The sequence below is a fragment of the Mchenga conophoros genome, linkage group LG10 (assembly GCF_057382185.1).
Source record: "Mchenga conophoros isolate Kocher_MC1m ecotype Shallow Benthic linkage group LG10, M_conophoros_male_GT1.1, whole genome shotgun sequence".
NCBI lineage: Eukaryota > Metazoa > Chordata > Actinopteri > Cichliformes > Cichlidae > Mchenga > Mchenga conophoros.
Window position 1 is genome coordinate 16,746,975 of NC_140535.1, and position 27,791 is coordinate 16,774,765.

The 27,791-nt window shown below is 38.4% G+C and overlaps 3 protein-coding genes across 5 annotated transcripts; 2 read left to right on the forward strand and 1 right to left on the reverse strand.

The window, feature by feature from the left end:
* Positions 1-1,187: 1,187 nt before the first annotated feature.
* On the reverse strand, positions 1,188-9,705 carry LOC146565618 (cationic amino acid transporter 2). The gene is made up of 12 exons (XM_085287930.1): positions 9,670-9,705; positions 8,656-9,025; positions 8,382-8,537; positions 8,016-8,172; positions 7,793-7,926; positions 7,300-7,522; positions 6,982-7,118; positions 6,742-6,844; positions 2,875-3,008; positions 2,623-2,789; positions 2,326-2,434; positions 1,188-2,216 (listed from the first exon to the last, which is right to left on the reverse strand). The coding sequence occupies exons 2-12, from the start codon at positions 9,023-9,025 to the stop codon at positions 2,074-2,076; spliced, it is 1,833 nt and encodes a 610-aa protein (XP_085144056.1). The 5' UTR covers positions 9,670-9,705; the 3' UTR covers positions 1,188-2,073.
* Positions 9,706-12,109: 2,404 nt separating this feature from the next.
* casr (calcium-sensing receptor) lies at positions 12,110-16,318 on the forward strand. Its single transcript, XM_085287932.1, has 6 exons — positions 12,110-12,294; positions 12,373-12,679; positions 12,863-13,702; positions 13,795-14,025; positions 14,604-14,727; positions 14,810-16,318. The coding sequence occupies exons 1-6, from the start codon at positions 12,110-12,112 to the stop codon at positions 15,943-15,945; spliced, it is 2,823 nt and encodes a 940-aa protein (XP_085144058.1). The 3' UTR covers positions 15,946-16,318.
* A 2,604-nt stretch (positions 16,319-18,922) lies between these two features.
* On the forward strand, positions 18,923-27,591 carry b4galt4 (UDP-Gal:betaGlcNAc beta 1,4- galactosyltransferase, polypeptide 4). Of its 3 annotated transcripts, none has more exons than XM_085288896.1 (7): positions 18,923-18,939; positions 20,323-20,867; positions 21,828-22,060; positions 23,732-23,919; positions 24,075-24,197; positions 24,288-24,392; positions 24,471-27,591. In XM_085288896.1, exons 2-7 carry the CDS (start codon positions 20,606-20,608, stop codon positions 24,604-24,606), a joined length of 1,047 nt encoding a protein of 348 aa, XP_085145022.1. In that variant the 5' UTR covers positions 18,923-18,939; positions 20,323-20,605; the 3' UTR covers positions 24,607-27,591. The 3 variants fall into 3 exon arrangements, with proteins under 3 accessions (XP_085145022.1, XP_085145020.1, XP_085145021.1); XM_085288894.1 differs by lacking the exon at positions 18,923-18,939 and adding an exon at positions 18,966-19,065; XM_085288895.1 differs by lacking the exon at positions 18,923-18,939 and adding an exon at positions 19,092-19,326.
* Positions 27,592-27,791: the final 200 nt, after the last annotated feature.

The following is a 27,791-nucleotide window of genomic DNA, read 5'->3' on the forward strand; positions in this document are numbered from 1 at the left end:
CCCACCAGTTCTGGAAGGCACACTTTTTTTTTTTTTTTCTTTTTTTTGAAGAACTCTTGTGCTCTCTTCAAACGTGGTTCCCAGAAATCTACATCAGGGAAGATGTGTACCACAGCCATGTCTCTTTGAGTCCATGCAACGAGGTCACAGTGGTTGGAGCTGGTGACAAAGTGTTTGCACCTGTAAGTAGTAGGGGTGCGCCCTCTTTAAGTGAAGTCCATTTGCAGCTGACTCCAGGCAGAAGTCTTTATCCTGTGCATCCAATGCCTGCTTAATGCTGTCCGTTGTGTATTTAAAAGGACACTTAATCTCCAGGCACCACTCCCCACAACAGTCACACATTGTGAGATGCTCCAAGTTCAAGAAAAATTGTGTTCACAATAAAACTGCATAAACAAACCTGCAGTTTGTAGTGATGTGCTGCAATTTTTTGGGTGTAGGCCTTTCATGCATCCTCTTCATGCTCCACTCCCCATCTTGTTTGTGTAACAGACAGTTTTCAGGGTAGCTCACACAATTAACAACACTTTGGGCTGGTGTTTCCAAACTTGTGGCAAATACAGCGTGCATCACCGAAGCTGTGATTCTTCCTGCACACCATCGAAACCAACTTCTTGTGCTGAAGTCTTGTGTGTCCTTCAGTAGCTTCTGCCTGCTCTTCAGTCACTGTTGCAGCATTTAGACACTTTACACAGTGCAGCTGTAGAACTGTAAGGCCAAGGAACTGTGTGCCTTTGTTGTGTAAAAATGCCAGCGACTGGGGTAATGTAGGTGAATATACAGTGTATTTAGTGTGATATTTCTCAGTTCCTGACAAACCCACAGCTTTACTGTGTTCCAGCAGTGTATCCAATAGCAGTGACAACTCCTCCAGAGTAGCAGGTGGAATTTTTCTTTTTTGAGGACGGCTTCTTTTGCCTTTCACTACAGACGGCCTGTTTATGTTTTTATCGAGAGCATTTTTTAAAAACGGTGCCTGCTTAAACAAAGCACACATTTCATTGGTTCCTCTCATATCACGTGCTGTAAGTAAATGTGGCATTTGATCATAGCGTGGAGGCAGCATGGCTGTGTATGGGCATGTTTACAAAGGTTGTCATAGGGAAGGTATGTAAGAAAGAAAAAACTGAAAATAGGGAGACAGGAGTCAAAGTGCAGAGTATCTCATTCAAAACTTATAATGCCTTTTTAATTTCATGCATATCAAATGTTTACAGCAATAGAAAATTATTACTTTAAAGTCCATTTAATAACACAGTATTGGCTATATTGGCAGTTAAGTACAAGGCAAACAAACTAAACCCATGCCATTACAATGTATTCTGTACAGAAAAATAAAAGAGTTGAATTGCATTTAAACATGAAGGAATCGTGAGTAATATGACTCTGTCACATAAAAGAAATGGGCATCGTGAGTACAATTCCTTTTGAACAACTGTGACAGGATGATCACAAAATCCCCCTTCAGGGCTCAGCATAGAGGATCATCTGCCTCCATCTCACCCTGTCCCTAGCATACATTTCTGTCCTCCTATTTCACTACATGAACCTTCCATGAACCCTCTCTGTGGTCTTCCTTTTTTCCTCCTCCCTGGAAGTTCCATCTTCAACATCTTTTGTCCAGTGTATCCACCATCCCTCTTCTGCACATGTCCAGGCCATCTTGGCTCTCTGACTTTGTGTCCAAATGGCTCAACCTGAGCTGTCCTTCTGTCCATTCTGGTCGCTTCTACTAAAAACATTGTCATCTTAAACTCTGTTGTTCACAAAATCCAAATTTCTTTAGATTTTCTACCATTTAATATATAAGCTAAATGTTTTAGGGTTTTTTTTGTTATATAATACTAATAACTATGTGATTATACTTGAAATACTTGCTGAATCCTTCCTCATTCTTTCCTTTAATTAATACTTATAAGAAACAGTAATATAAAAGCAGAGTATTGCATAAAGCCTTGCATTGCTGGATGCTGCCAAATAAAAGTTTGTGAATTCCTGAGACAATCACCATTGTGAGATTTATGCAAATCAGGTATTCTTTTTAAAATTTATGTCATTAAATACACTATGTATTTATCCAGTTACGTCTTGTCCGGGTTTCGTGCTTTGCTCCATAGCAGCAGCGATGCTGTGAATACTGACTCGATCGTGTGAATTTTCAAGCCTTTGTTTCTGCACACTGTGGCGAACACCATAACAAAAGTAGATGATCAAACCTGTTCAAAATTTTAAAAGAAACGTAGCGGTCACACATATAAAAAGAGATATTTTTGCACATGTATAATCTTTTTTATGTATTCTGTAGCAGAAATGTGCTGCACATACCTACTCCCATCCACACTGTATAGCGGATCCAAGTGTCTGATCCAAGCTGAGCCATTAGATGGACATTGACAAAGGTACTAAAAATAGGAAGTAATGGGACAAAAGGAACCTGGGGATATAAAAGAGGAGAAGCATTGTTAAAAGATATTAAAGGAAAAAAAAAACCCAAACCCCCCAAAATTCAGAACTTTGGAGCTTAAAAAATAAATAAACATGTAATGATAATACAGGTTGGCTAAATTTCTGTTTCTATTTCTATGCTTTCATTAATCAGTCTTCACTGTCTTTCTTTCATACCATGAAAGCAGCTTCTGCTGTATTCTGCGGTTGCCTCCAGACGATGAGGATGATTAGAAAAATCATTGCTACTATCACAGAAAGACAAAGTATGCTCCACCACTCCAGGGCTTGCAGGCAATCTACAGCCTCAGATACGAAGACGCTGAGAACAACTGCTAAAAAGACTGAGGAGAATCAATACGTTTGAGTTCTATTAATCAAAAATTAAATCAATAAAAAGTACAGTACAACAGAAAGATGATGACTCACTAATAACAAAAGTTAAAAGGGACACATTTTTTGATGTCCTTGTAGTGGCTTGGTATGGAGGACATAATATCCCTCCAATGGTAAAAGGTTCTGCTTTGCTTAGACTAGAATCATCACTGAGGTCAGTTTGATACCTGTAAAATTAAGGAAATATAATTTTAAAAAAGTGAAAACATTTAAGGTTTTTAGTTATTTCTACTTATAATATTCTCGTAAAGCACCAAATTATTATATTCCTGTTTTTTTTTTTTCTTGTTCACATCCTGGAGTCTATTTTTAATGTCTGAACAACACACATCAAGTCAACAGCACTTCATTACATGATCTTTTGTAATTATAAGCGACTGATTAAAGTAAAGAAAACCTGATGTCTTCATAAACTCTTCAAACAAGCAAACCCTGAGTCATTCATCTGTTTAATTTCATTACGCTCATTATTGTGCATTGTTATTTCCCTATCTAGCGTACTCACACATTTTATGACAGTAATATGACCGTATCATAGTCAATATTTTGAGGTTGTTGAGCCATTTTGTGACTGACCTGTGTATCTAAACATATTATTAGGTATACTGTAAGCATCATAGAAGGCAGTAATAATATTAATTCATTTGTATAAACAACTTAATTCCGTCTCTTATCACAGGTTCTTCGTAACCACTCATAAAAGGTAAGCTTCTTTCAATAACAAATATACAACCTTGTCTATACATATATGTCTTGAGTGACCGCTTATTTCTCTATACAGTGGCTTGCAAAAGTATTCGGCTCCCTTAAACTTTTCCAGATTTTGTCACATTACAGCCACAAACATGAATCAATTTTATTGGAGTTCCACGTGAAAGACCAACACAAAGTGGTGTACACGTGAGAAGTGGAACGAAAATCATACATGATTCCAAACATTTTTTACAAATAAATAACTGCAAAGTGGGGTGTGCATAATTATTCAGCCCCCTGAGTCACTACTTATTAGAACCACCTTTTGCTGTAATTACAGCTGCCAGTCTTTTAGGGTCTGTCTCTACCAGCTTTGCACATCTAGAGACTGAAATCTTTGCCCATTCTTCTTTGCAAAACAGCTCCAGCTCAGTCAGATTAGATGGACAGCGTTTGTGAACAGCAGTTTTCAGATCTTGCCACAGATTGGATTTAGATCTGGACTTTGACTGGGCCATTCTAACACATGGATATGTTTTGTTTTAAGCCATTCCATTGTTGCCCTGGCTTTATGTTTAGGGTCGTTGTCCTGCTGGAAGGTGAACCTCTGCCCCAGTCTCAAGTCTTTTGCAGACTCCAAGAGGTTTTCTTCCAAGATTGCCCTGTATTTGGCTCCATCCAGCTTCTCATCAACTCTGACCAGCTTCCCTGTCCCTGCTGAAGAGAAGCACCCCCAGAGCATGATGCTGCCACCACCATGTTTGACAGTGGGGATGGTGTGTTCAGAGTGATGTGCAGTGCTAGTTTTCGGCCACACATAGCGTTTTGCATTTTGGCCAAAAAGTTCCATTTTGGTCTCATCTGACCAGAGCAGCTTCTTCCACATGTTTGCTGGGTCCCCCACATGGCTTGTGGCAAACTGCAAACGGGACTTCTTGTGGTTTTCTGTTAACAATGGCTTTCTTCTTACCACTCTTCCATAAAGGCCAACTTTGTGCACTGCACGACTAATAGTTGTCCTATGGACAGATTCCCCCACCTGAGCTGTAGATCTGCAGCTCATCCAGAGTCACCATGGGCCTCTTGGCTGCATTTCTGATCAGCGCTCTCCTTGTTCGGCCTGTGAGTTTAGGTGGACGGCCTTGTCTTGGTAGGTTTACAGTTGTGCCATACTCCTTCCATTTCTGAATGATCGCTTGAACAGTGCTCCGTGGGATGTTCAAGGCTTGGGAAATCTTTTTGTAGCCTAAGCCTGCTTTAAATTTCTCAATAACTTTATCCCTGACCTGTCTGCTGTGTTCTTTGGACTTCATGGTGTTGTTGCTCCCAATAGAGCAGCTGTATTTGTACTGACATTAGATTACACACAGGTGCACTCTATTCAGTCATTAGCACTCATCAGGCAATGTCTATGGGCAACTGACTGCACTCAGACCAAAGGGGGCTGAATAATTATGCACACCCCACTTTGCAGTTATTTATTTGTAAAAAATGTTTGGAATCATGTATGATTTTCGTTCCACTTCTCACGTGTACACCACTTTGTATTGATCTTTCACGTGGAATTCCAATAAAATTAATTCATGTTTGTGGCTGTAATGTGACAAAAAGTGGAAAAGTTCAAGGGGGCCGAATACTTTTGCAAGCCACTGTATTTTGTTAAGCCCTAGCAGCCTTAACTAATGAGCCACCACTGGTTGCCACTCAGTTTAGACAAGATCTCCAACAGCACTGGCTATAAGCCCCACAACATGACAAGGTCTCCACCGTGTTTTAGCTGCAGACATCACTCCATAAGACCTGTTGTCACTGGTTTTTAGTCTAGCTCTTGTCTTGTGTTGAGGTATTTGGCAAAGCTCAGCATTTACTCCTTGCTCCCTTCATTAAAATCACTTTTGAAGGGGAGCCATCATTCCAGTGAGATCATCCAGTGGCTGGAACAACTGAGGGGACAGATGAATCTCTCAAATCCTGTGTTGGCTCTTTGTATATTTTGACTTTCAGATACTGTTCATTAGCTAATATTTCAAGCCATGTCTTCTTTTGTCCTCCACATTTCCAGTTTCTTCACTTATTAAAGACAAACTGGACGCCATGCCAAGATTGTGGTGTAGTGTTGTGTTTGGCATGCTGAACCTTTATGCAGGATTCAGAGGCAGAACTGGACTCAAAAAGACTTACAGGAAAGCCACAAACTAGAAAACCTGGAAACTCAGAATGGAATTAATAATCAACTAGGCGAACAAAACACGAGGGAGACAAAGCATGATGGTGGCTGGTACAAGGAACTAAGGAAACTGAGGTCTTAAATATACACTTGAGGCAAACAGGGAGATGAAACACGTAAGTGAACACAGCTGAACTAAATCAGGGAAACAAGACAGAGCAAAACTGACACAGGAGGTGAGACTATCAAAATAAGAGAGGAAGCATAAACACAGGGACGGAAACACAGACTCAAGACATACAACCCAAGGCAAGGAAAGGGTAAACAAACACAGAGGCATGACTGAGACAAGGGAGAGAGAGCAAGCACGGGACAGAAAGAGAGAGAGAGAGAGAGAGAGAGAGAGAGGACACGAGGGGTGACTAACATAATGAGAAATCAAGAACTATAACCAAACTCAGAAGCACAAGAGAACAATACACTCATTAACCATATATACATAAATCATCTTATACTTCTCCAAAGAAATAACTAACAAGTCCAAGCAAACTGTAATACTGGGTTAAAGACAAAGATGTGCCAATTTCTGGCTAATAGCTCTTTGTGTTATCTTTGGCATTAACTGGAAAAAAATAGCAACCAATGATGTTTGGGGGGGGGGGGGGGGGGGGGTCTGACAGGCTGCTAGGAACAAAGTGCGTCAAGATACAGTTTTAAACTGATGCTTTGTCTGTTAGACATATTACCATTTCATCCTTTCAGTTAGAAACCCTTTTATATTTGAAGGATTCATAGGTTAGTGATTGAACAAACAAAAAACATTCCTCTGAAAATGGTCAGGTACAAGGACTGAACTAAAACTGAGTGAAAACAGCCAGTGTGCAAAGAAAAACTTTGAAAGACCTTCAGAAAGCTGGACAACTAATGGTGAAGAACACTTTTAAAAAACGCAAGAAAGTCTTGTTTGTTAGGTGCAAAATATACCAATAATAAGCAGTAATAAGTGCAGTGCCAACATGCATACTTGTGATCATCTGTACCTTAATATGAGAATGCAAATGGCAACAAGTGTGTAGGCAAACAGGGTTCCAATCGACATCATGTCAACCAACGACTTCAGGTCAAACAATAAAGCCATGATAGCTGCAAAGAAGTAGGAGAAATTAAATATGTTTATAAATTCTGCAACCATTTTATCAGCGTAGTAGCTGATGGCCTTAACAAAATCAAATAATTAATAATAATAATTATATTATAATCTCTTCTAAAGTTAGTTATACCTGCTACGACCCCTGAAGCCAGTGTAGCAATGACAGGACTTTGTCTGTCACTCATGTTACTGAGAGGTCTGAAGAGCAGTCCATCCCGGGCCATGGCAAAGAGAACACGAGGCATCGGGAACATTGATCCTAGAAGGCTTCGGAAAAAAGCTCATAGCTCATTAACAGCAATTCAGTTATTCTCGTGTCCCTGTTTTAATTCCTAGTAATGATCCCAGTGATTTTATTTGGTGTATGTGCTATAAATGTCACCAAAGGGGTATTGTAATGTATAAAGAATTGTAGGTTTGTTTATACGTGATACTTCATGCATTATACCTTGTTGAGAGCGCACAGAGTGATCCCACAGCAACTGCATACTTTGCAGGGCCCCAACCGATGTATGTAAAGGCTACAGGCAGTGGGCTGTGAACGCTGAGCAAATAGTATGGCATCAAAAGAGTCAGGGTGGCAGACACACCAAAATAAGCCAAGAAGCAGATAAGGAGAGACGCCACAATCCCGAGTGGGATTGACTTCTGAGGGTTCTGAACCTCCTCTCCTAAAGAAAAACACAAAATTATCCCAGTGTGGTTTATGCCATCATTTAATCTTTAGATGCGTTTTTATGACATAGCACCATGTCTATAAAATAAACTATTTTACAAAATGTATATGCTGTAGAGAATATTCTAGTGTGCAAAGATCTCTGTGTTTTTCTGGACAATTGAAATTGCCACAAACATCTTCTGATGTCATTGTGATCAAATTTTCACTTTCCTTATGCAGTGCATTATAATTACTGGCTTTGCACTTAAATTCTAAAAGTTACCTGTTGTTGCAATGCAGTCAAATCCAACAAATGCATAAAAGCAAGTGGCTGCTCCTGCTAATGTCCCCTCAAAACCAAAAGGGAAAAATCCTCCGCTGCCATATGTGGTGGTTTTATTCAGGGTCGTATAGTTCCTGTAAACAGTGATCAACAGTCAAGCAGCTAAAAAAAAGAAAGAAAAATACAGCAGAAGCCAAAATAACGGGGCAGGGGGAGGCCATACTCGGATTGGTTTGGAAGGGTGTCTTCATATCTGTACCAGTTGTTGATGTCCCCCTTTATGAACCCAGAGAGGATAACAAAGAGCAACACCAAGATGTTAACTGCTGTAAAAACTTTATTTACAGTGGCCGATTCTTTAACACCAAATGCAAGAATCCCTAGAAAGAAAAATATATAAGAATTAATTTCACCATGTCAATGAACCTAGTGGAAACTCATTTGTCAAATATTTACTTTAGTCAAAAATATGTAGGACACTTTAACCTCTTGTGTTTGTTTGTTTTTAATCATTTTTTAAACTTACAATAAACTAAGAGTACCTGTATTATGTTAATAAATAATTAGGTTTTTAGTATATGAAACTTACCTGCCAAGAGCATAATGATACCTGCTGCAAAGAAGTCTGGATAGGGAGCCAATCCAGGTAAATCCATTGCAACCTGTTTGCCTAAAGAGTTGGCAATGACATTTCCAATGAGATCATCAAAGGTCCCACTCCATGCTCTGGCTACACTTGATGTCCCTTAACAACAGAAGCCATTAGCAAACAATACCCAGTGTTACTTAAAATCACTTGACAAATATTATTTTAATCTATGATTTTTCCAGGATTAATATTCATTCAATGGCCTTATTGTTACCTATGACATAAGACAGCAGGAGGTTCCAGCCTGTGACAAAAGCCCATATCTCACCCACAGTCACGTAGCTATAGAGATAAGCAGAGCCAGTTTTGGGAACACGAGCTCCAAATTCAGCATAACACAGTCCTGCAAAGATGGAGGCCACTGCTGCTATCAGGAAGGAGATTATGATACTAGGCCCGGCCACAGCTCTGGCCACTTCTCCTGAAAGCACATACACACCGGCCCCCAGTGTGCTGCCGACCCCAAGAGCCACCAAATCAAGGGTAGTCAGACACCGGCGAAAGTTGGACACTTCACCCTCAGGCTCCAGAGGTTTTCTACGTGAAATATTCTGCAGAAACTGCAGCACCTTTGCACCGGACATCTGTGATAATTAGGAATTATTCAGTTAATTGTGTGGGTACTAGAAGAAAATCAAAACTTGAGAACTGGCAGTGAGAAAATTGTGAATACAACCAGGACTAGATTTTAATTATTTTTATGCTGTTATCTGATCAAACAAAGTAAATTTGTTTTGTTTTACAGTTCATTTAATCCGAGTTGGTAAATGATAAATGGACTAGTTCTTACGTAGCACTGTTCTGCTCTACTTGAGCACTCAAAGCCTTTATGCATTTAATAATAATTATTATTAGTGTATAAATCACCATATGACTTCACAAATGAACAAGCTCACGTTTCATACCATCAACAGTAAGCTACAACTACACATACAGAGACTTTACTGAACAGTAGAGACTATAAGCACTAATTTTTACTTTGTTATTCATGCAAGAATTTGACAAGTATATTTCATGGTCTATTTGCTGAGTAAATGAGGGCAGATAGTGCTTTATCATTATAAATTTATGATTTTACAGTGTTTATATAATGTACCGATGATTCACCGTGACTCAGATAAGATGTCATTACAAAATAAGCCATGCACACTAATTACACAAACTAACAAACTGAGATTACAGCTGATATATTAAAGTCACATCAATAAAAAAAGAGAGGCATTCCTACCTTTCTAGCTAAACTCTGTGTGAGTCTGTTTTGATCTGTCCCACTCCACACTGTGTATGAGAATAAATTCATTCACCGTGAACTCTTCACAGCCCAACATTTTTTTACACATTATGTTACATTTCAGACTTATGTGCCATTTCTGAAAAAGAGGGGATCAGAATGATTTGTGTGAGCACTCACATATCAAGACTTTATAAAGGTGGGAGCAAGCGGGAAAAAACTTATTTTAGCTGTTTTTTGTGCGTAGATGACACTTATACTAAACATGTTTTTACATTTGAATTAAACTGAATGCTATAAAAAAAAAGCTATTGAAACCTTAATGATGAATTGCTCTTACTGATTCATACATTCGGTCATAAAGACGTGCTGGTGAATTTATTAATTCACTTTATAATTTATTTTTACTTCAAATCTAGAAACACATTTACTCATTTATTGTCATTTCTTTCAATAATATGTGAACAAATTAAGCATGCACTAATTTGCTTTAAGATTATTGGCCTCATTTAACAAATGCTACTGTTAATGGTTCTCACAGTACTTTATACGCCTGCTGATTAGCATACCAAGGTCTGCATGTAGTATGACGACCTTCCTCTAGCTATAAAGAAGTTGACTGAAACTTAGAACAGACTTATTAGACTTATTGTAACCTCTGGAGAGCTTCTGTGTGCCTGATGTCTCGTGAACACACAGTCGCCTTGGGACCCTGGTAAGTCAACACGTTGTAAAGTGAAATGGTTTTCACTGGAGACATCTCCTCAGCAACAAATTGACTTGTTCATCAGAGCGGGAATCAACTAATTGTTTGGAGAACAATTAATTGAACATAAGGGTACAATCCATTGCTTCCAGGAGTTCATGGAATCACAATGCAGATGAAATACAATAAAAATGTAAACGTGAAAAAGGCACTTAGTTATTACATAATAAAAATAGTAATACTACTACTATTAATAATATTACACAGAACCCTGTTCCAAATCCAGTTTAAAATACCATTTTTATCAAAGCCCATACAGAAAGGCAATCTCCACAACTCGTCTTTTTTAATCCAACAATGAGGCTGTGTACTAGGAAATACATTAATTTTCATTTGTAATAGCGTAGACAAAAGAATAGATTTTAAGTCCCAACCTATCCTCTGCCACTTTAGATGTGATTTCTTTCAGGAGGAGTGAACTGTGAGCTGACTTCATTAGCTGAAGGAAATGGCCTATCCTTCTCTTTGTTAATGATTCATCTGCAGAAAGAGGTTCAGAAGCCAGCAGCATTGTCTAGCGAAATCATTCAGCAGTCAGGATATTTTGGAAAAAGTCCTTAAAATCGACGAATAGCTGCAAATTGACTGTTTCACATGTCTTTAAGTAATACTCGGGAATTTGGGAGGTAAGTTTTATTTGAGTTTATATGCCATATTTTTGTTGTTTTAAATGGATGTTTAAAAAGCAGGACATTATTTTAACCAATAGACCCATAACTACTTTCTAATTTAGGTTTTTAATCATTTGAAACCAGTAATAAAACCATGGTTACTGGCTTTATTGATTTTAAAACACTTTTGAATCGATTTTTAATCACAGTTTAGTTAAAACTGTTCTTTGAATTAACTGAGTTACTTTCTGTTTTTTTAACATTTACCTGCAAGATGTAATAAATCCTAATTGTAGAAAATTGATGTGTTTTTTTTTGTTTCTCCTTAGTGCAATAAAAATTCTTCTTCTCCGTAATGTGGCAAACAATGGCTCCTAGGGGTTGTAGTTGCTTCATTATCACGGCTCTGCCCCAGCATTTTTCCAGCAGTATTAACCAGCTGGAGCAGGGCCGCTATGGCTTTTCTCCATGGTGACTGGGTTCACTGGCCATAGCATTTGCAGGAAGGTCATTAGAGTGTGACTTCTCTCTTGGCTCATGTATATCCTGTGCTTGTTTCAGTTCATCTAGGATATTTCAAGAACACTATGACACTGTTAGTGAGGTGTGAAATGTTTAAATTTATCTCTTCTTAGAATTACAACTAAAGAAGTCAGCTCATTAAGAAAAATCCTAACTCTTAGAAAACTTCTGTATCTGAGTGGTCTGGCTCAAGCAAGAAATATAGCCTTAGGCCATGATGGCTCATTACAATATTTTGTCCCTGCTTAAGCTGGAAAATGAACTCAATAATTGGAGTTAAGTCAGTATTACACACTCGGCATATTCCTGTGTTTTTCTGAATTAAAAACAGAAAACTCTAACGATTTCACCAGTGGTACTTATTTCTAACCAATGAGTTGTTCATCTCTGTGTTTCAAACAGGTAGACCTTCATCAGCATAAACATGAATAACACAAAACAACCCAGCAGGCAGATTGATGGGAGAAGTTAATATTGAAATTTTCTTCACCCTAGGAAGTCACAGAAAACAATCGTATCCAATCAAAGACAAAAAAAGATGAGACTGCTTCTGTATTATTTGACACTGCTGGGGTCCAGTTATGTGATTTCAACGTACGGACCCCACCAGAGAGCACAGATGACTGGTGATATTTTACTTGGAGGTCTTTTCCCCTTACACTTTGGCATTGCATCCAAAGATCAAGACCTTGCAGCCCGGCCAGAATCCACTCAGTGTGTCAGGTAATTTATGCTCTGAGGTAACAAAAAACCCTTTTGCAAACCAAGTGTGTCATACTCATGCCTTTTTTCTTTGCACAGGTTCAATTTCCGTGGTTTTCGTTGGCTCCAGGCCATGATTTTCGCGATTGAAGAGATTAACAACAGCAGTACGCTCCTTCCCAACATCACGCTGGGCTACAGGATTTTTGACACTTGCAACACTGTGTCAAAAGCCTTGGAAGCCACCCTAAGTTTTGTGGCCCAAAATAAGATCGACTCTTTAAATTTAGATGAGTTTTGCAACTGTACTGATCACATACCATCAACCATTGCAGTAGTAGGAGCTGCTGGATCTGCTGTCTCCACAGCAGTTGCAAACTTGCTGGGTCTATTTTATATCCCTCAGGTGAGTTGCTGGGTAATAGCTATGTCAACAACACATCATTACTTCATTATCTACATCCATAAAAATTAAGTCTACATATAATGATTTTCGTGTTTGTTCAATAAATGATTTGAAAGTGGTTAAAGATAATTAAGAAGATGCAATGAAAACCTGATAGATTAACTGAGCAATTTCCTGTTTCAGATCAGTTATGCCTCGTCTAGCCGCCTACTGAGCAACAAGAATCAGTACAAGTCCTTCATGAGAACCATTCCTACAGATGAGTACCAGGCCACAGCCATGGCAGACATTATTGAGTACTTTCAGTGGAACTGGGTCATTGCTGTGGCCTCCGATGATGAGTATGGGCGTCCAGGGATTGAAAAGTTTGAGAAGGAGATGGAAGAGCGAGACATCTGCATTCATCTAAATGAACTTATTTCTCAGTATTTTGAGGATCACGAAATCAAAGCACTGGCTGACAGGATTGAAAATTCCACAGCTAAAGTAATCGTTGTGTTCGCCAGTGGCCCAGATGTCGAACCTCTAATCAAAGAGATGGTTAGGAGAAACATCACAGATCGGATCTGGTTAGCCAGTGAAGCTTGGGCAATCTCCTCCCTTGTTGCTAAACCAGAATATCTTGATGTTATGGCAGGGACTATTGGTTTTGCTCTAAAGGCAGGTCGTATACCTGGCTTTAGAGAGTTCTTACGGCACGTCCAACCAAAGAAAGACAGTCATAATGAATTTGTCAGAGAGTTTTGGGAAGAAACTTTCAACTGCTATCTAGAAGATAGCCCGAGATTCCAAGAAAGTGAGAATGGCAGCACTAGTTTCAGGCCTTTGTGTAGTGGTGAGGAGGACATCGCAAGTGTTGAAACACCATACCTGGACTACAAACACCTTCGTATCTCCTATAACGTTTATGTTGCAGTTTATTCCATAGCACAGGCGCTACAGGACATACTCACATGCACACCTGGACGTGGACTTTTTGCAAACAATTCCTGCGCAGATATAAAAAAAATGGAAGCATGGCAGGTACAATGTATTTAATTTATGTTTAATAAAAGGAGTTAAATATTAGATATGCCAATGTGTGAATGATGAAAGCATGTTCTTCTATTTCTCAGGTCCTTAAGCAGCTTAGGCATTTGAACTACACCAACAGCATGGGAGAAAAGATGCGCTTTGACGAGAACTCAGATATGGAAGCAAATTACACCATTATAAACTGGCACAGGTCTACTGAAGATGGCTCTGTGGTTTTTGAGGAGGTTGGATATTACAACATGCATGCCAAGAGAGGAGCCAAGCTGTTCATTGACAGGACAAAGATTCTTTGGAATGGCTATAGCACAGAGGTCAGTGAAACTCTTTTGTATATCCATTAAAACACTGTTATTTCTTGTCATTGAGGAAAAACAAGGGAACGCGGCTCTGACTTATCAGTGTCTCAGCTGATAAATGGTACTTTTTAAGGTAAAACAGCTGCCTGCATAAGTACTATCGGAGCAATAAGAGTGAACCAAAACTAAAGTTGTGATTTTATGTGAAGCTAAATACAGATGTCACCTTTGTGGTTGTGGATTACCATTTTTCAGCTCCGAGTTTTGCATTTTAGCCCTTGCCATCTGGGAAGTAGTCCCCCTGTTGGCCTCCTTTCTCTCCACCACTGGAAATGCAGTGTATGGCCCACCTTACAGGGCCAGTATTTGAGACTCACATGTATGGTATAGTTTCCACATCCATAAGTCAGGTGGTGTCTGCTTCAGTCTCTGTTATGTAAGATGGTGTGTGTGAAGTCCCATGCCTTCCGCTTCTGTAACGTAGACTTCTTTTTAAATTAGTACTGGGGGATTTCTTTATTTCTATTTTACATTTGAATGCCCATCTAAATCAACCCCTCTCATTAACCTTCCTGTTATTTTATCTTCTAAAGGTGCCATTCTCTAACTGCAGCGAGGACTGTGAACCTGGCACAAGAAAGGGGATCATAGACAGCATGCCTACTTGCTGCTTTGAATGCACAGAGTGTTCTGATGGTGAATACAGTAATCATAAAGGTATGTAGGTAGATGCAAAACACTCTCTGTTAATGTTAGACTTGATGAATGATAGAGTTTTAACACAGTTTCTCTTATACAGATGCCAGTGTTTGTGCCAAGTGTCCAAATAACTCCTGGTCAAACGGGAACCACACATTCTGTTTCCTCAAGGAAGTCGAGTTTCTCTCCTGGACAGAACCATTTGGGATAGCTCTGGCTATATGTGCAGTACTGGGTGTTGTCTTGACAGCCTTTGTGATTGGAGTCTTTGTCAGATTTCGCAACACCCCAATTGTGAAGGCCACAAACCGAGAACTATCATATGTGCTCCTTTTCTCACTTATCTGTTGCTTCTCCAGCTCTCTCATCTTTATTGGAGAGCCACAAGACTGGACATGCCGTTTACGCCAACCCGCCTTTGGGGTCAGTTTTGTTCTCTGCATCTCCTGCATCCTTGTCAAAACTAACAGAGTCCTTTTGGTATTTGAGGCCAAGATTCCTACGAGTCTCCATCGTAAATGGTGGGGATTGAATCTGCAGTTTCTCCTGGTGTTTCTGTGCACATTTGTCCAAGTCATGATATGTGTGGTCTGGCTTTACAACGCCCCTCCTTCTAGTTACCAAAATCATGACATCGATGAGATCATTTTTATCACATGCAATGAGGGCTCTGTGATGGCTCTTGGGTTTTTAATTGGCTACACGTGCATATTGGCAGCCATATGTTTCTTCTTTGCATTTAAGTCACGGAAACTTCCAGAAAACTTTACAGAGGCCAAGTTCATTACTTTTAGCATGCTCATATTCTTTATTGTTTGGATCTCTTTTATTCCTGCATACTTCAGTACTTACGGCAAGTTTGTTTCAGCTGTGGAGGTCATTGCTATCCTGGCATCTAGCTTTGGGATGCTAGCCTGTATCTTCTTCAACAAGGTCTACATCATCCTCTTCAAACCCTCCAGGAACACGATTGAGGAAGTCAGATGCAGCACTGCAGCCCATGCTTTCAAAGTGGCTGCCAAAGCTACATTAAAACACAGCACAACTTCAAGAAAAAAGTCCGGCAGCCTCGGTGGTTCTTCTGCCTCAACTCCTTCCTCATCCATCAGCGTCAAGACCAATGGCAATGACTACGACACTGCCTCAGGAAAGCACAGGCCAAGGGTGAGCTTTGGGAGTGGAACAGTTACTTTGTCCTTGAGTTTCGAGGAGTCCAGGAGGAGTTCTCTGATGTGATTGCTAGGTGTTGATGTGTCACCTTCACTGATCCAAATTAAGTAGGAGTGTATTTTTTTAGACTTTGTTTTGGAATTTATTTTAATGTAGATTTTTTTCTTTAAATTTTTTCCCTCTCCATATTTTATCAGAATGATCAGTCAAAACAATATACTGTCTATGAATTCTGTTACTTTTAGTATTTCTGATTAATGTTAACTCTGCTAATATGGTAAAACACAGCAATACAAGCAAAATTTCCAATTGTTGCCTGTTCTTTAAAGGATTATCCACTTTCTAAAAGGCGTTCGCACTGTTTTGTGGCACAATGTTCCCTCCTCTGATAAATATCCTCCTATATTCCCTCTATTGTATTTTGTTATGACACTATGAGCTTGTAAAATACAAACTAACTACCTATAATGTTATGTATATAATAAAAATGAACCAAGATGCAAGTAAAAATTACCTAAATTCTCTTGGAAATAGATCTTATTACTAGAAAATCTGGTGAACACACTGACTAAAGGGGATTCTGGTCTTTCTAAGAACTTGCTCTGCTTGTGGTTTGCTTATCACAAGTATCTGACAACTGCAAACAGTGCAGGCCTGTCTCGCATGTTAATGTCATTCGTGCAGTAATCCTGCCCTGCAGTCATTTCTTTACAATGGTGGTGTGAGGAGTAGCCATCTGCTTGCCAACTGTAAAATCTGTAACTTTTCTAAACTCTATGGTACGTGTTTATTTCAGGGCTGCAGAGATACTTTTACATATAAAGCTGTTTAACAAATCACTGAACGTTTATTGAACAGACGATACAGTACACCCATAAATGTACATGTTCGTGGGTGTACTGAGCACAAATAATAGTATAATAGTGGCTATGTGGAGTCTGCTCTCAAAAACATCCTATCATTTGTTACCAGAATATTGTGAAAGAGCACCTTGTACCTTTACAAAGCTAATGATATTTTTTGTGAACTTTCTACTTTAAATTAAGGTTTAACTCCTTAAGAATGATAAAGGATAGAGAACTGAGTATTAACATGTATATGAAATTATCAACACAAAAGTGAAATACAATAGAGAAGGTATCATAATGTAAGACTTCTTTGATGGTGCAGAATCTCCTGAAACTCAATACAACAAATTACATTTACAACCCTTAAAAGAAATGAATACAGGGAGACATTAAAAAAGGACAAATCCAGTTTTTTAGAGTACCCCACATTTAATCAAAATTATTACTTTGGAATGACCTCAACTGGTCAGTAAATGACAAACCACAATATAGTTGAGTTTCAGCAGTTCAATCTGAATATATAGTCAAAAATGTCTCTTGTCAGTTCATCAAGTCTGAGCTACACCAGAAGGAAGTGCATGTTTCAAATGAATACTGTTAATGGATGTTTGGCCAGTTATGAAATGAAATTGTTTCTTTAATTCTCCTGTTGTGAATGTTTAATGTGTGTATTTAATAAAGGCGGAGATAGCCACGATGGTTTACATATTATTAGTGTCAGTACACTGACGTTGTCTATTTTTCTGACTTAGATGAAAGTCCAGTCATATTTTATGACTAATTAAAACAGAAATTATATAGCCCACACTGTGTGAACATGAAAGCCAAGACTTGGAAAATTTATAGCTCAACACCACCATCTAGGAACGCAGCCAAGGAAATATTCCTCTGAAAAGTAGTGACATCTATTGTTTCAGTGCCCTCTACAACTGAAGTCAAAACCACAACCCCACATCCAAGTCTCAAAATATAATAAAATCCCACGAGCTATGTAATAGCATATTAATGTAATATAATACATGTACACTATGTTACAAAAATAAGGTAAAAGGGCATCTCACAAGCACCAGACCTCCCACATGTCTCAATAAGAGGTCAGTGTGCTCAGTTATTCAGGACCACACTCGACCTGAAACTGACTGAGGTGCAGCTGGACAACCAACTCCTCTGTTGACAGGAAGAAACGAGCTTTATCTGTAGAGGCTCAAATATAGCTCTGCAGCACGACCAGCATGTTGCTGACATCTGAACTCTAGGGTGGGATGAACCATAGACTGAGCAAAATAACCAGGAAGCATTGCATGCTGTGCACATCTGTCAAAGCTTGCCCTAGCTGAAAAAGGAGAGGGTTTTGTCAAAGTACTGTAATTATTCAAATGGAAAACACTGGCACACCTGCAAGTGGAAATAGGAAATTTGGTTGAATTTTAACTACAGTGGAGTAGAAATTTACCCTTTCACAAAGTTTATTTAAGCTAAATCTTTCATATTTTATTCACATAAAAATCTCACAAAATTAAACGTGGAAAGAGAAAAGACTGGAAAGCAAACTTTCAAAGGCTGTAGTGCTGTTGCATTTAGCTTTTCTACAAGCTGTTTACTTATGACTCTCCATCAATGCTCAGAATTAGCAAAAACAACAACAACAACAACAACAAATAGAAACAAATTAAAAACCCCGAGTACAAAATCCAAATTCAAATAAATAAACAAGTCCATATTATAGTCAATTTATACCGATTTGCATAGGTAGAATAGACACAAATTAAGCTAAAGTCATTTATAAGACATCTTAAGTGGGAATAAAGATAAGATAAAACCTTTTAATCTTGTTAGAGATTCTTCTGCTTTTTTTTTTTTTAGAAATATGAGCAGAATCAGAAGCACTGTGTGTAGAGCAATGACTGCATAGTAGTGAAAATTTATAAACTAACGTAACAACAGTTAAAAATGTATCCGTGAGTTTTGTCCTCCAGTAGTTTTTGGTGTCATCAACAGATCGCAAACTTCAATTTTGAAATTTTCACAACGGAAGTATTTATGTGACGCACATCATCATCATCAACTCGCAGACTTTCTGCCTCAACAGAAAAACGGCGTTCATGAGGCATAAGCAAATAATATAAAAAGCAGAAATTAAAGAAGATTTACTCATAATAAATAATATAACCGTTAAACCCCCGCCGCCCGAGATCTCTTCAAGGTCTTAAAGGTAAAACTTTATTATGAAATGCGTGGAACGGAAGTCCTTACTAATTTACGTTTACTTGACTGGTGGGCTTGTAGACGGGCTAATTACAGCGATGTTGTAGTCTATGAAAGGCTACTTAAGTATCAGGTAAGGAAATTGGTGTTTTGCGCTAAATTGAAATAAGGCCAGACTGTACTCGGCTTCCAAGACACGTGTCTCTTTTAATGCTAATGTTTTATTTTTAATAGCCGTTATATCCGCATTCGTCAGCTAGCTAGCAGGTAAGCTATAACTACAGGTGGCGTTTATGTGAGGGCATCAACGTGTAAGTTGTGAGCTTCTGCAATCATAAAAAGGACTGCAGTCAAAAGAGAGAGGAGCTGGCACAAGTATAAGGAAAACAAAAAGGTACTGTTTCGTTGATCTGCACCTCGTGTTATGGACGAACTAGTCGACGTTAGCTTGACTGTGTTCTCAAAATTAACTCAGAGAAATCTTACTAAAAATGGCAGAACATTAATATTTAAATTGTAAAACGCTTTCCTGCTAACGATCCTGCTAGCATCCCAAGAGAGGACAACCATGCTAGCAATAGCATAATGGCTTTCATGTGTTTTGTTTGTCGCTGGTTGCGAGTTAAAAAATTATCATAATAATGTTAACGGAAAAAGAGTTAGCGTTAATTGTTATGTCAGCTGATGGCATCTGTGTTTGATTTAATGGAGAGAGTGTATTATTATAGTAGTATGTCAATGAAACTGGAGTGTTACTCTGTTTTACATGTTTTTGGTTTAAATAGGAGACCTAGAAAAAAAAGCCCATTCATTAATCTCCTCTGTAATGGACATTTGTTTTTGGTCTATGTCTTTTGACTTATTTGAGCTACCCTACTAAATCCTGATGTACTCAATGGAGGCCATCCAGGGCTTTCAATTGGTCTCTCGTGTGTTTGGCTGGGCTCTTTTAGTTCGAAAGAGGAAGGAAATCACAAAAAAGGTTCAGCTTTTTTTTCCCTCGGTTCTCAGGAGGATCTAAAGAAAATTTCTACTATTAACAAGCAGTCCACAGTTTTGATCAACTTATCAGCTGTTTCTATATCTTCGGGCATTTTCTGTTTTTGAAACGGGATAGTTTGTTTTATTATGCAGTCATTTTCTGTAATGAATACTTTACCAGTGAAACTACCATCTGAGCAATAATCTGCTCAAGTGGTAATACAGGTTCAGAAAGTACACGTATCAGTTCAAGTAACACGGTAAGCTGGTTCCTTAATGTGGCTTTTCCTGCTAATGTGTCACATATTGTTAGCTAAAACCTGCCCTCAAAATGTGTTGCATGTTTCCAAGCAAAAATGCACCCTTTTTTTGGTTCTAACATTTTTATTTTCTGTTCATCTATTCCCAGTTGGTGGAGTGCCCAAGCTTATGGCCCCCCGTCTAAAAGTGGAGTTTTCTGATTCACCAATGGAATTTCACAAATAAGTGCTTGCTCTATATTATAGTGACTATAATAATTAGTTTCTATATAGTCAAGGAGCATGTCTCATCAGCATGGGATGACTGGTCAGCGACTCTATGGCTGTCACTGTTTTTGCTGAAACGTTCTTTGTGAAAGAAATAGCGTAAACTATAGCTTACAGAATCTACATTCACTTTTTCTGCCTTCACATCAGCAAAGTCACATAGCCATGGGCTATTGTTCAAGTTCGAGGAAGATTTCACGCAAGAGCAAGTACGTCATACTGCTGATTCTTGTGCTGTCAGTACTGGCATGGATAGCAATATTTTCAAGAGAGATGGTGAAACCTATCTGGCATTACCCCGGCACTCAACAAACTCATGTCAAAGAAGAGAGTCAGAGGAACGAGGTCGACTTGCAGATAGAAGCAGCTAATGAAATAAATACACCACCACAAAAAACCAAGTGCCCTCAGGAGTCACCATTGCTGAGTAAGTATAGAACAAAATGCTATTTAGATGCCTTTGTATAGATGAAAGAACTACCATGTAACTCAAGGAATCCATCAATCAACCCTTTATGTTAGATTGTTTATGTTAGTTTGTTAACAAGTGTTAATACACATTAAAACAAATGTTCACTGTTAAACATGTGAATTAGGGCTGCACGATTTTGCATAAAATGAGAATCACGATTTTTTGGCTTAGAATTGAGATCACGATTCTCTCACGATTTTCTTTTCCAGTATAAATATTTATTGCACTTATTAACTGCACATCAACTTCGTAACAGTTGAGACTGAACATAAAAACAACAAATGTCTCACGTTTTGTTGTTGTACTGCTTGAAATTCCGTCTCCACCATTGCTCAACACTGCGTGTATAGAGCAGGTAGTGCAACAATAGAAAAATAGTTGCGGGACGGCACTGTGTAGCGTTTGTCTAGGGTGTTGATCATTTCCCTAAATCCCTCGTTTAGCACAGTGTTGATGGGAGCCATATCTTTGGTCAGGTGATAAGTAATAGCCTCCGTAATTTCTTTGTGCCTGCGGGAGTTCGACGTGTATAGGGAAGCGCTGTATAAGGTTCCCGATATTGATATTTGAGTGGTTGACCGGAACGGATTTTCTCCTGTCACTTTCTCGTCATCCCTGACGTGCTCTCCGTTGTTTTTTCCCTGCTAATTTTAGCATCACATGGCACAGCTTCTGTATCACGTGGTATAAGGCTTGTCATTTGTTGAGCAGGAAGAGTGAGCGCTTGTTTTCATGCAGATTACGCCCCGGATCAAAACGCGGTACAGTCGTCGTCGTCTTTTTTTCTTTCTTTCTTTTTTTTTTTTTTTTTAAAATCGTTGTCATTTGGAAATGAGATCGCACATAAGTATGAATCGAGATCGCCATTTTCTAACGATTAATCGTGCAGCCCTAATGTGAATGTTGTTTCTCTAGTGGGGGCTGTGAAACTGTCCTTTGAGTCGTCTCTGAAACTGAAGGATGTAGAGAAAGACAACAAAGAAGTAAATGAAGGCGAGTATGAGCCCTCGGATTGCACAGCGAGGCAGAGTGTAGCAATCCTCATCCCTCATCGCAACCGAGAGCGACACCTCCTCTACCTCCTGCATCACTTGCACCCCTTCTTGCAGAGACAGCAACTACACTATGCCATTTATGTCATCCAGCAGGTATTTGTCACCTTTGTGCACAGTTTTTATATAAGGTCATGCTAATTCAGTTCTTATGCTTGTGGAACAGACATTTCTGTTTTATTTTGCATAAAGCTGTTGAAACTTCCTGGTTACATACATAGTGTTACTTTGTAACACTATAAAGGAAAAATATAACCGGTAACACTGAAGGAACTGTGTTCTGAAAAACCAACAGGCAACAGTTCACACTCTTACATGATCTAATACTTTTATTTGGAGTTAACTTTAATTTAGCTCTTGAACTTAACTGGCAGAGTGAATCTTAAACTGCCTCTGCTCATGGCTTTAATGATTCTCAGCTCTGCTTTCATATGTACCTATTTTCAGTGATATCCACTTTTAATAGCAAGAAACTAACGAGCCATATTCTTTTTTTTATTCTTTTTTTCTCTCTCTCTCTTTTTGCCATATTTTTCAAGTAACCTATATTTGACAACAGCATAGTTAAACTGGAAATTCTGTTTTTGATGTGCCAGCCGAATGGCCCCATGTGCCCATCCCAATAAAAAAAATACTACAGGCACCCCTGTTAGTAAAGTACTAGAATTTCAATCACTAAAACTGAAGCACAAACCTCTTGGACAGTCAGTACCACACAGCAAGCTGTAGTGTTTGTTAACTGATTCCATTAAAAGTCCTCCAAAAGGGACTGGCATCTTGACATAGATTTGGTGGGTGCGTCTGCATGTATGTAGTGACTGCAAACAGGAAAAGCAAGTATGTCAGATTTGATCTGTTCTCTCATGTCTCCAAAGTTTCTTGCGGAGAAGTTAAGAATAAGTAAAGATGTTAATCTTATCAATGCTAATAATAGTTCGCTGTCCAACTTAATAGTCCCACTCAGTGGATTAAAATTTTATGGCCTATGTATGGGGTTTTTCTTTCTTTTTATTTTTTTTATATGATTAAGTTCGAGCTGGAGTTGGACAGCACAGTGGTTAACACTGTTTCCTCACAACATGAAGGCCCTCAATTCAAACCACCATCTGGCCGGGGGCTTTATGAGCAAAGTTTCTGTTGTTCAGCCTAACACTAACCCTCTGTGTTCCAGCTTCCTCTTACACTCCACAGTTAGTGGGGTTAGGTGAATTGGTGTTTCTAATTTAACTACAGATTTGAATGTGGGTGTGACTGGTCATCTGTCTCTCTATGATAGCTCTGCATCAGACTGCCGAGCTGTCCAGTAATGTACCCTGCCTCTTGCTCTATGGTAGCTGGGAATAGACTCCACCCCCCCGGATCACTGTATTTGATATGCGGAGGAAAGTGGATGGATGGAGTTATTTGAGTTAGTCAGTGAATTATTGTAGCCCTAGATATGAAATGAATTCACCCACCTTATGGCTTCTGTACAGGAGGAACCCAAAACTGGACTAGAGGAACACTTTTTTTTTTTTGGCACTTTCAGGGTGACTTTCAGTAATGAATAGCTTTATTCTTGATAAAGAAAGATATGCAGCATTAAATCATACTTTGTCCCTAATCACTTTTACATGTAAAAGCCTTTTTTTTTTTTTTTTTCTTTGCAGTGAGTAATGCAGCCCATCACATACACCAGGAGAACACAGACATCTGCAACAAGCTCTGAACTTTCCACAGTGTCTTGCATGTTGTAATCTTTGTACTTTCTTTTTTTCTTTTTTAAAGGCTGGTGATGTAACTTTTAATCGTGCCAAGTTACTAAATATTGGATACTTGGAGGCACTAAAAGACTACAACTGGGATTGCTTCATCTTCCATGATGTGGACCTGGTACCTGAAAATGATCATAATTTATATGTTTGTGACATGCAGCCCAAACACTTGGTGGTTGGCCGCAATGTAACGGGATACAGGTAAGAATGACTAAGAGGAAATTTACTGTAAGTCATGAAGAGTCATGGAAAAAAGCAATGCTTTGTTTTTCCACATGTGCCATTCTCTTTCCTATGATGATACATTCAGAGGTTTTATTGTCTTTAATTTTTTTCTCATGTTTGTTCACTTTCAGGCTGCGTTATAAAGGCTACTTTGGAGGAGTCACTGCCTTAAGCAGAGACCAGTTTTTTAAAGTGAATGGGTTTTCAAATGCATACTGGGGCTGGGGTGGAGAAGATGATGACCTTCGCATCAGGTGAGGCATGAATAAGTGAAAACATGACTACATTTTAAACATTGCTGGTAGTACGTATTCATTCAGCATGCATGTTTTTGTCTCATGCAGGGTTGAGCTACAGAAAATGAAGATCGTTCGGCCGCCCGCTGACGTAGCTCGCTACACGATGGTGTTTCACAAACGAGACAGTGGCAATGAAGTAAACCGGGACAGGTCAGTAGTGTAGAGATGGCAATAACGTGTGTGTAGCATGTTACAGGTCATTTCATAGTATGGATTTGTGCTTTTCAGGATGAGGTTGTTGGGTCGAACACCACAGTCATGGAGGAAAGATGGACTCAACAGCTGCTCATATAAGACTTTATCAGTTGAGAGGATGCCTCTCTATGTGAATGTTACTGTGGACATTGGCAAGCCATTAAGTTGAAGTCTTAAATAGAAAGCCTTCCTGTGACCAAAAATACTTTGCTATATTTACAGATACCAGAGTGCAGGAAAACTGCTACACATGCAGAAGACAATATGTTGAGCATGCAAAATGCACATTGTTTTGATTTAGTTTAAATACTAGAATCAAATTAAACCAGCAGCTGCATTCAGAGTTAGCTGAAACATTTGAGTTACGTCCAATCTTCATGGTGTTACCAGCATGCAAAAAAACCAAAAGATTTTTCTGACAAGGAAAGTTTAGCTTTTGTCAGAAAAGTATCCAAATCCCTCATTTGAAATGGTCTAAAGCATTAAAAAGTCATATATGATAGTTAAAATCGGTGCACATTTTTCTTTCTCCATTTAAATAATCTTTGTGCCTTACAATGGCTAACTACACATTTTCCTCATCAACCTTTATGAGCTTATCTACTATAAATATGCAACTTAGTCCCGACCCCGGCATTTCACAGTTGGCTGCTAGGTTGGCAGTTGGCTAACTCTTGATTTATGAGCATTCCTCAACTCTGCTCTTGTGAGAGACCCGACTCGGGTCCACACCTCTATAGTCTGTCATGTTAAGAAGCAGAGTAAAAACAAATGCTTAGGGGAGAGAAAATATCATGGCGGACATCAGTATTGACAGTGCCAGGAGCACACTGGATAACTGCTTGGTTCTGGTTAAACTAAACTAAACTGTGTAGATGGATTTACAGTCATTGATATTTATTACACATTTATTACATGTAATAAGTTCCCATCAATTCGAGGAACACTTTCTTCACCTGTCTGGCCTACCCTCTGCTTTATCCGTGTCTCTGTAATACAAGCCGAGCTCAGCAGAGACACATACACAGTGCAGCAGTGGAGAGGAGGGGTGCAAGTAAAGTAAACCACAGAAAACAAACTGATGGCTTATAATGTGCTGCTACTGCTGGATAAACCTCTTTTCTTATCTGCAGCTCTGCCTCACCCTACCTGGCAATTTCAAATATTTTGATAGGGCTTCAGCTGCCAAACATTGATTAATTTACGTTCCTGCCTTAACATTTGTTAACAGAGTGTATCTTGTGTTTTTATTATGAGTGCAATATCATATAACTCTTCCTACAGTTACAGTTTGGCAGTTACGATTGTTATGATTTTTTTTGACATGCATCTCAATCTAACACCTCTTAGATGTTTGCTTCTGTTTTTCCACTCCACTAACCCAGCACGTCACAGTATATTTTCCCCCAGCTTTAACTTTAACTTGAGCAACTGGCTCATGAGTCAGATAACTGAGAAGACATCTGACACAGTTAGTGTTCAAGTCTGATAGCGGTTGATTATTGGATTATGAATGTAATGTGCACTAAAGCTGTATTATTAATTTTGATACATCCCCAAACTACAAACTAGCTTAAATTACTACTTAAAAAGTAATTTGAATACAAAAGCACAAAGTGCCTAATAAACAGCACACATTTAAATCATCATTTAGTTGTTTATAGATAAATTACACCTGTATTTATGGGATTCAACACTTGGTTTCTCACTTTTCTAGCAAAAACAAGGACATGTTTGGAATGTTAGTAAAATCACAGTAATCATAGTAATGATGCTATCTAAGGTCTTCCTTATTCTAAATTTGGCAGCAGTATTCTAGCGTTTGTATGCTTTTTATGCTTGCTTTGTTCAGTGAGTGGTAAACAACCACTTTAAGTGCAGCATGATAATCGTCTTTTTCACCACTACTACATCAGATTAAGCAGAAAGATTAAAATCTCATGCAATAATATATAAAGGATTCCATTCAGATATGTCATTTTGAAAATGAAAGGACTTAAGAGTTAGGAGTTAGGAAAAAAAAACAGGGTGATGTAATAAAGGAATTCAAAGAGTTAATTATACCAGTCATTCTGAAAACAAGTATAGGACAGTAAGCTGCCTTATTATCACGATTGCTATTGATGAAACCTGTGCATTTTCACACCATAATACTGTGAATATTGGTCAATTAGAAGGTCAACTATGCTTAAGTAGTGTTTTTAGTGCACACTGTAAGCTCCTCTAGGATCACAGTAAATCATCCTACATTAAAATTGCTATGAAAAACAGATTTGCTGCATTAATACACACAACTACAAAATTAGCCCCATGAGCCATGTTTTGTGATGCAGCATGGTTCTTATAACGACTAACATGATTTTTATCTAGTAGAAAATGTTGGGTGGTGGATTATTTATTATTATTATTTACTGGCATCTCAGACTGGAGCAAATTGCATACGTGCTTTGATCATTGCATTGTTTGATACACAAATTTGTCATGTTTTTTTTATTTGAACGCAAGGTAGTATAGCTGTGAACTTGCTATTAAGATATGTTCTTATTTGTATCTTTTTCAATGAGCAATATTAGTAACTATACTGGGATATAGATTACTTCTGCTGTTACACGATTGTGAGTTACAGGTCGCAATGAAGTGTGTGTGTGTGTGTGTGTGTGTGTGTGTGTGTGTGTGTGTGTGTGTGTGTGTGTGTGTGAATTCTTGCACTGCTCATGAACCAACTACTCTTTAAATCTGCGGTGTGTTGTAGCCATTATGAATACAAGTTCTCTGTGTTGGTGGCCATACTGTCTGTTATTGTAGTTCTATTTCCACTCCTTGATGAATGTTATGTATGTTTGTTTGTTTTTATATGTACTGTGGTTTAAAATCTTTTATTTTATATGACTGAAACATTTGAAGTAGTTACATTTTCAACTGTAACTTGATCAGGACTGACAAAATCATGTTGTGATATTGTAGCATTAAGAACCTTAAACTTAAATTCTCTTGAATTCAGTTTATACTTTGAAATTCAAAGTAGTTTTATTGTGTAGTTTTTGTGTTTAGAATTTTGTTTTGGATTATGGGATTTCTGAAGAAGAAAAGGGATACAATTTGACTTGAAATGGTATTTTCTCTTTAGACAACGTAATAAAAATATTTTCTCTTATGAACAGTTTTATGATTTTGTGTTTCAGTGTTTAAAATACAGTTTGGGATCATCTTGTACAATATACTGTATTGTTTAATTTATGGGGAAAAGGTATTTCTCTGTTTTAATATAAAAAATACAGTCTGGCTAAACTAATAATACAAAACCAGTTTTCTCATCTTTACTAAAAACACTCTTTTATCATTTACTGGCTGAAA

Excerpts from the sequence above, each read along its gene's own strand:
- LOC146565618 (XM_085287930.1), bottom strand. The coding sequence starts at position 9,025 with ATGTCCGGTGCAAAGGTGCTGCAGTTTCTGCAGAATATTTCACGTAGA. Across the intron at positions 8,173-8,381 it reads TATCATTATGCTCTTGGCAG|GGATTCTTGCATTTGGTGTT; the intron begins GTAAGTTTCATA and ends TTTTCTTTCTAG. Across the intron at positions 7,927-8,015 it reads ACCCTTCCAAACCAATCCGA|GAACTATACGACCCTGAATA; the intron begins GTATGGCCTCCC and ends CACTGTTTACAG.
- casr (XM_085287932.1), top strand. The coding sequence starts at position 12,110 with ATGAGACTGCTTCTGTATTATTTGACACTGCTGGGGTCCAGTTATGTG. Across the intron at positions 12,680-12,862 it reads GTCTATTTTATATCCCTCAG|ATCAGTTATGCCTCGTCTAG; the intron begins GTGAGTTGCTGG and ends TTCCTGTTTCAG. Across the intron at positions 14,728-14,809 it reads TGAATACAGTAATCATAAAG|ATGCCAGTGTTTGTGCCAAG; the intron begins GTATGTAGGTAG and ends TCTCTTATACAG.
- b4galt4 (XM_085288896.1), top strand. The coding sequence starts at position 20,606 with ATGGGCTATTGTTCAAGTTCGAGGAAGATTTCACGCAAGAGCAAGTAC. Across the intron at positions 23,920-24,074 it reads CGCAATGTAACGGGATACAG|GCTGCGTTATAAAGGCTACT; the intron begins GTAAGAATGACT and ends GTTCACTTTCAG. Across the intron at positions 24,393-24,470 it reads AATGAAGTAAACCGGGACAG|GATGAGGTTGTTGGGTCGAA; the intron begins GTCAGTAGTGTA and ends TGTGCTTTTCAG.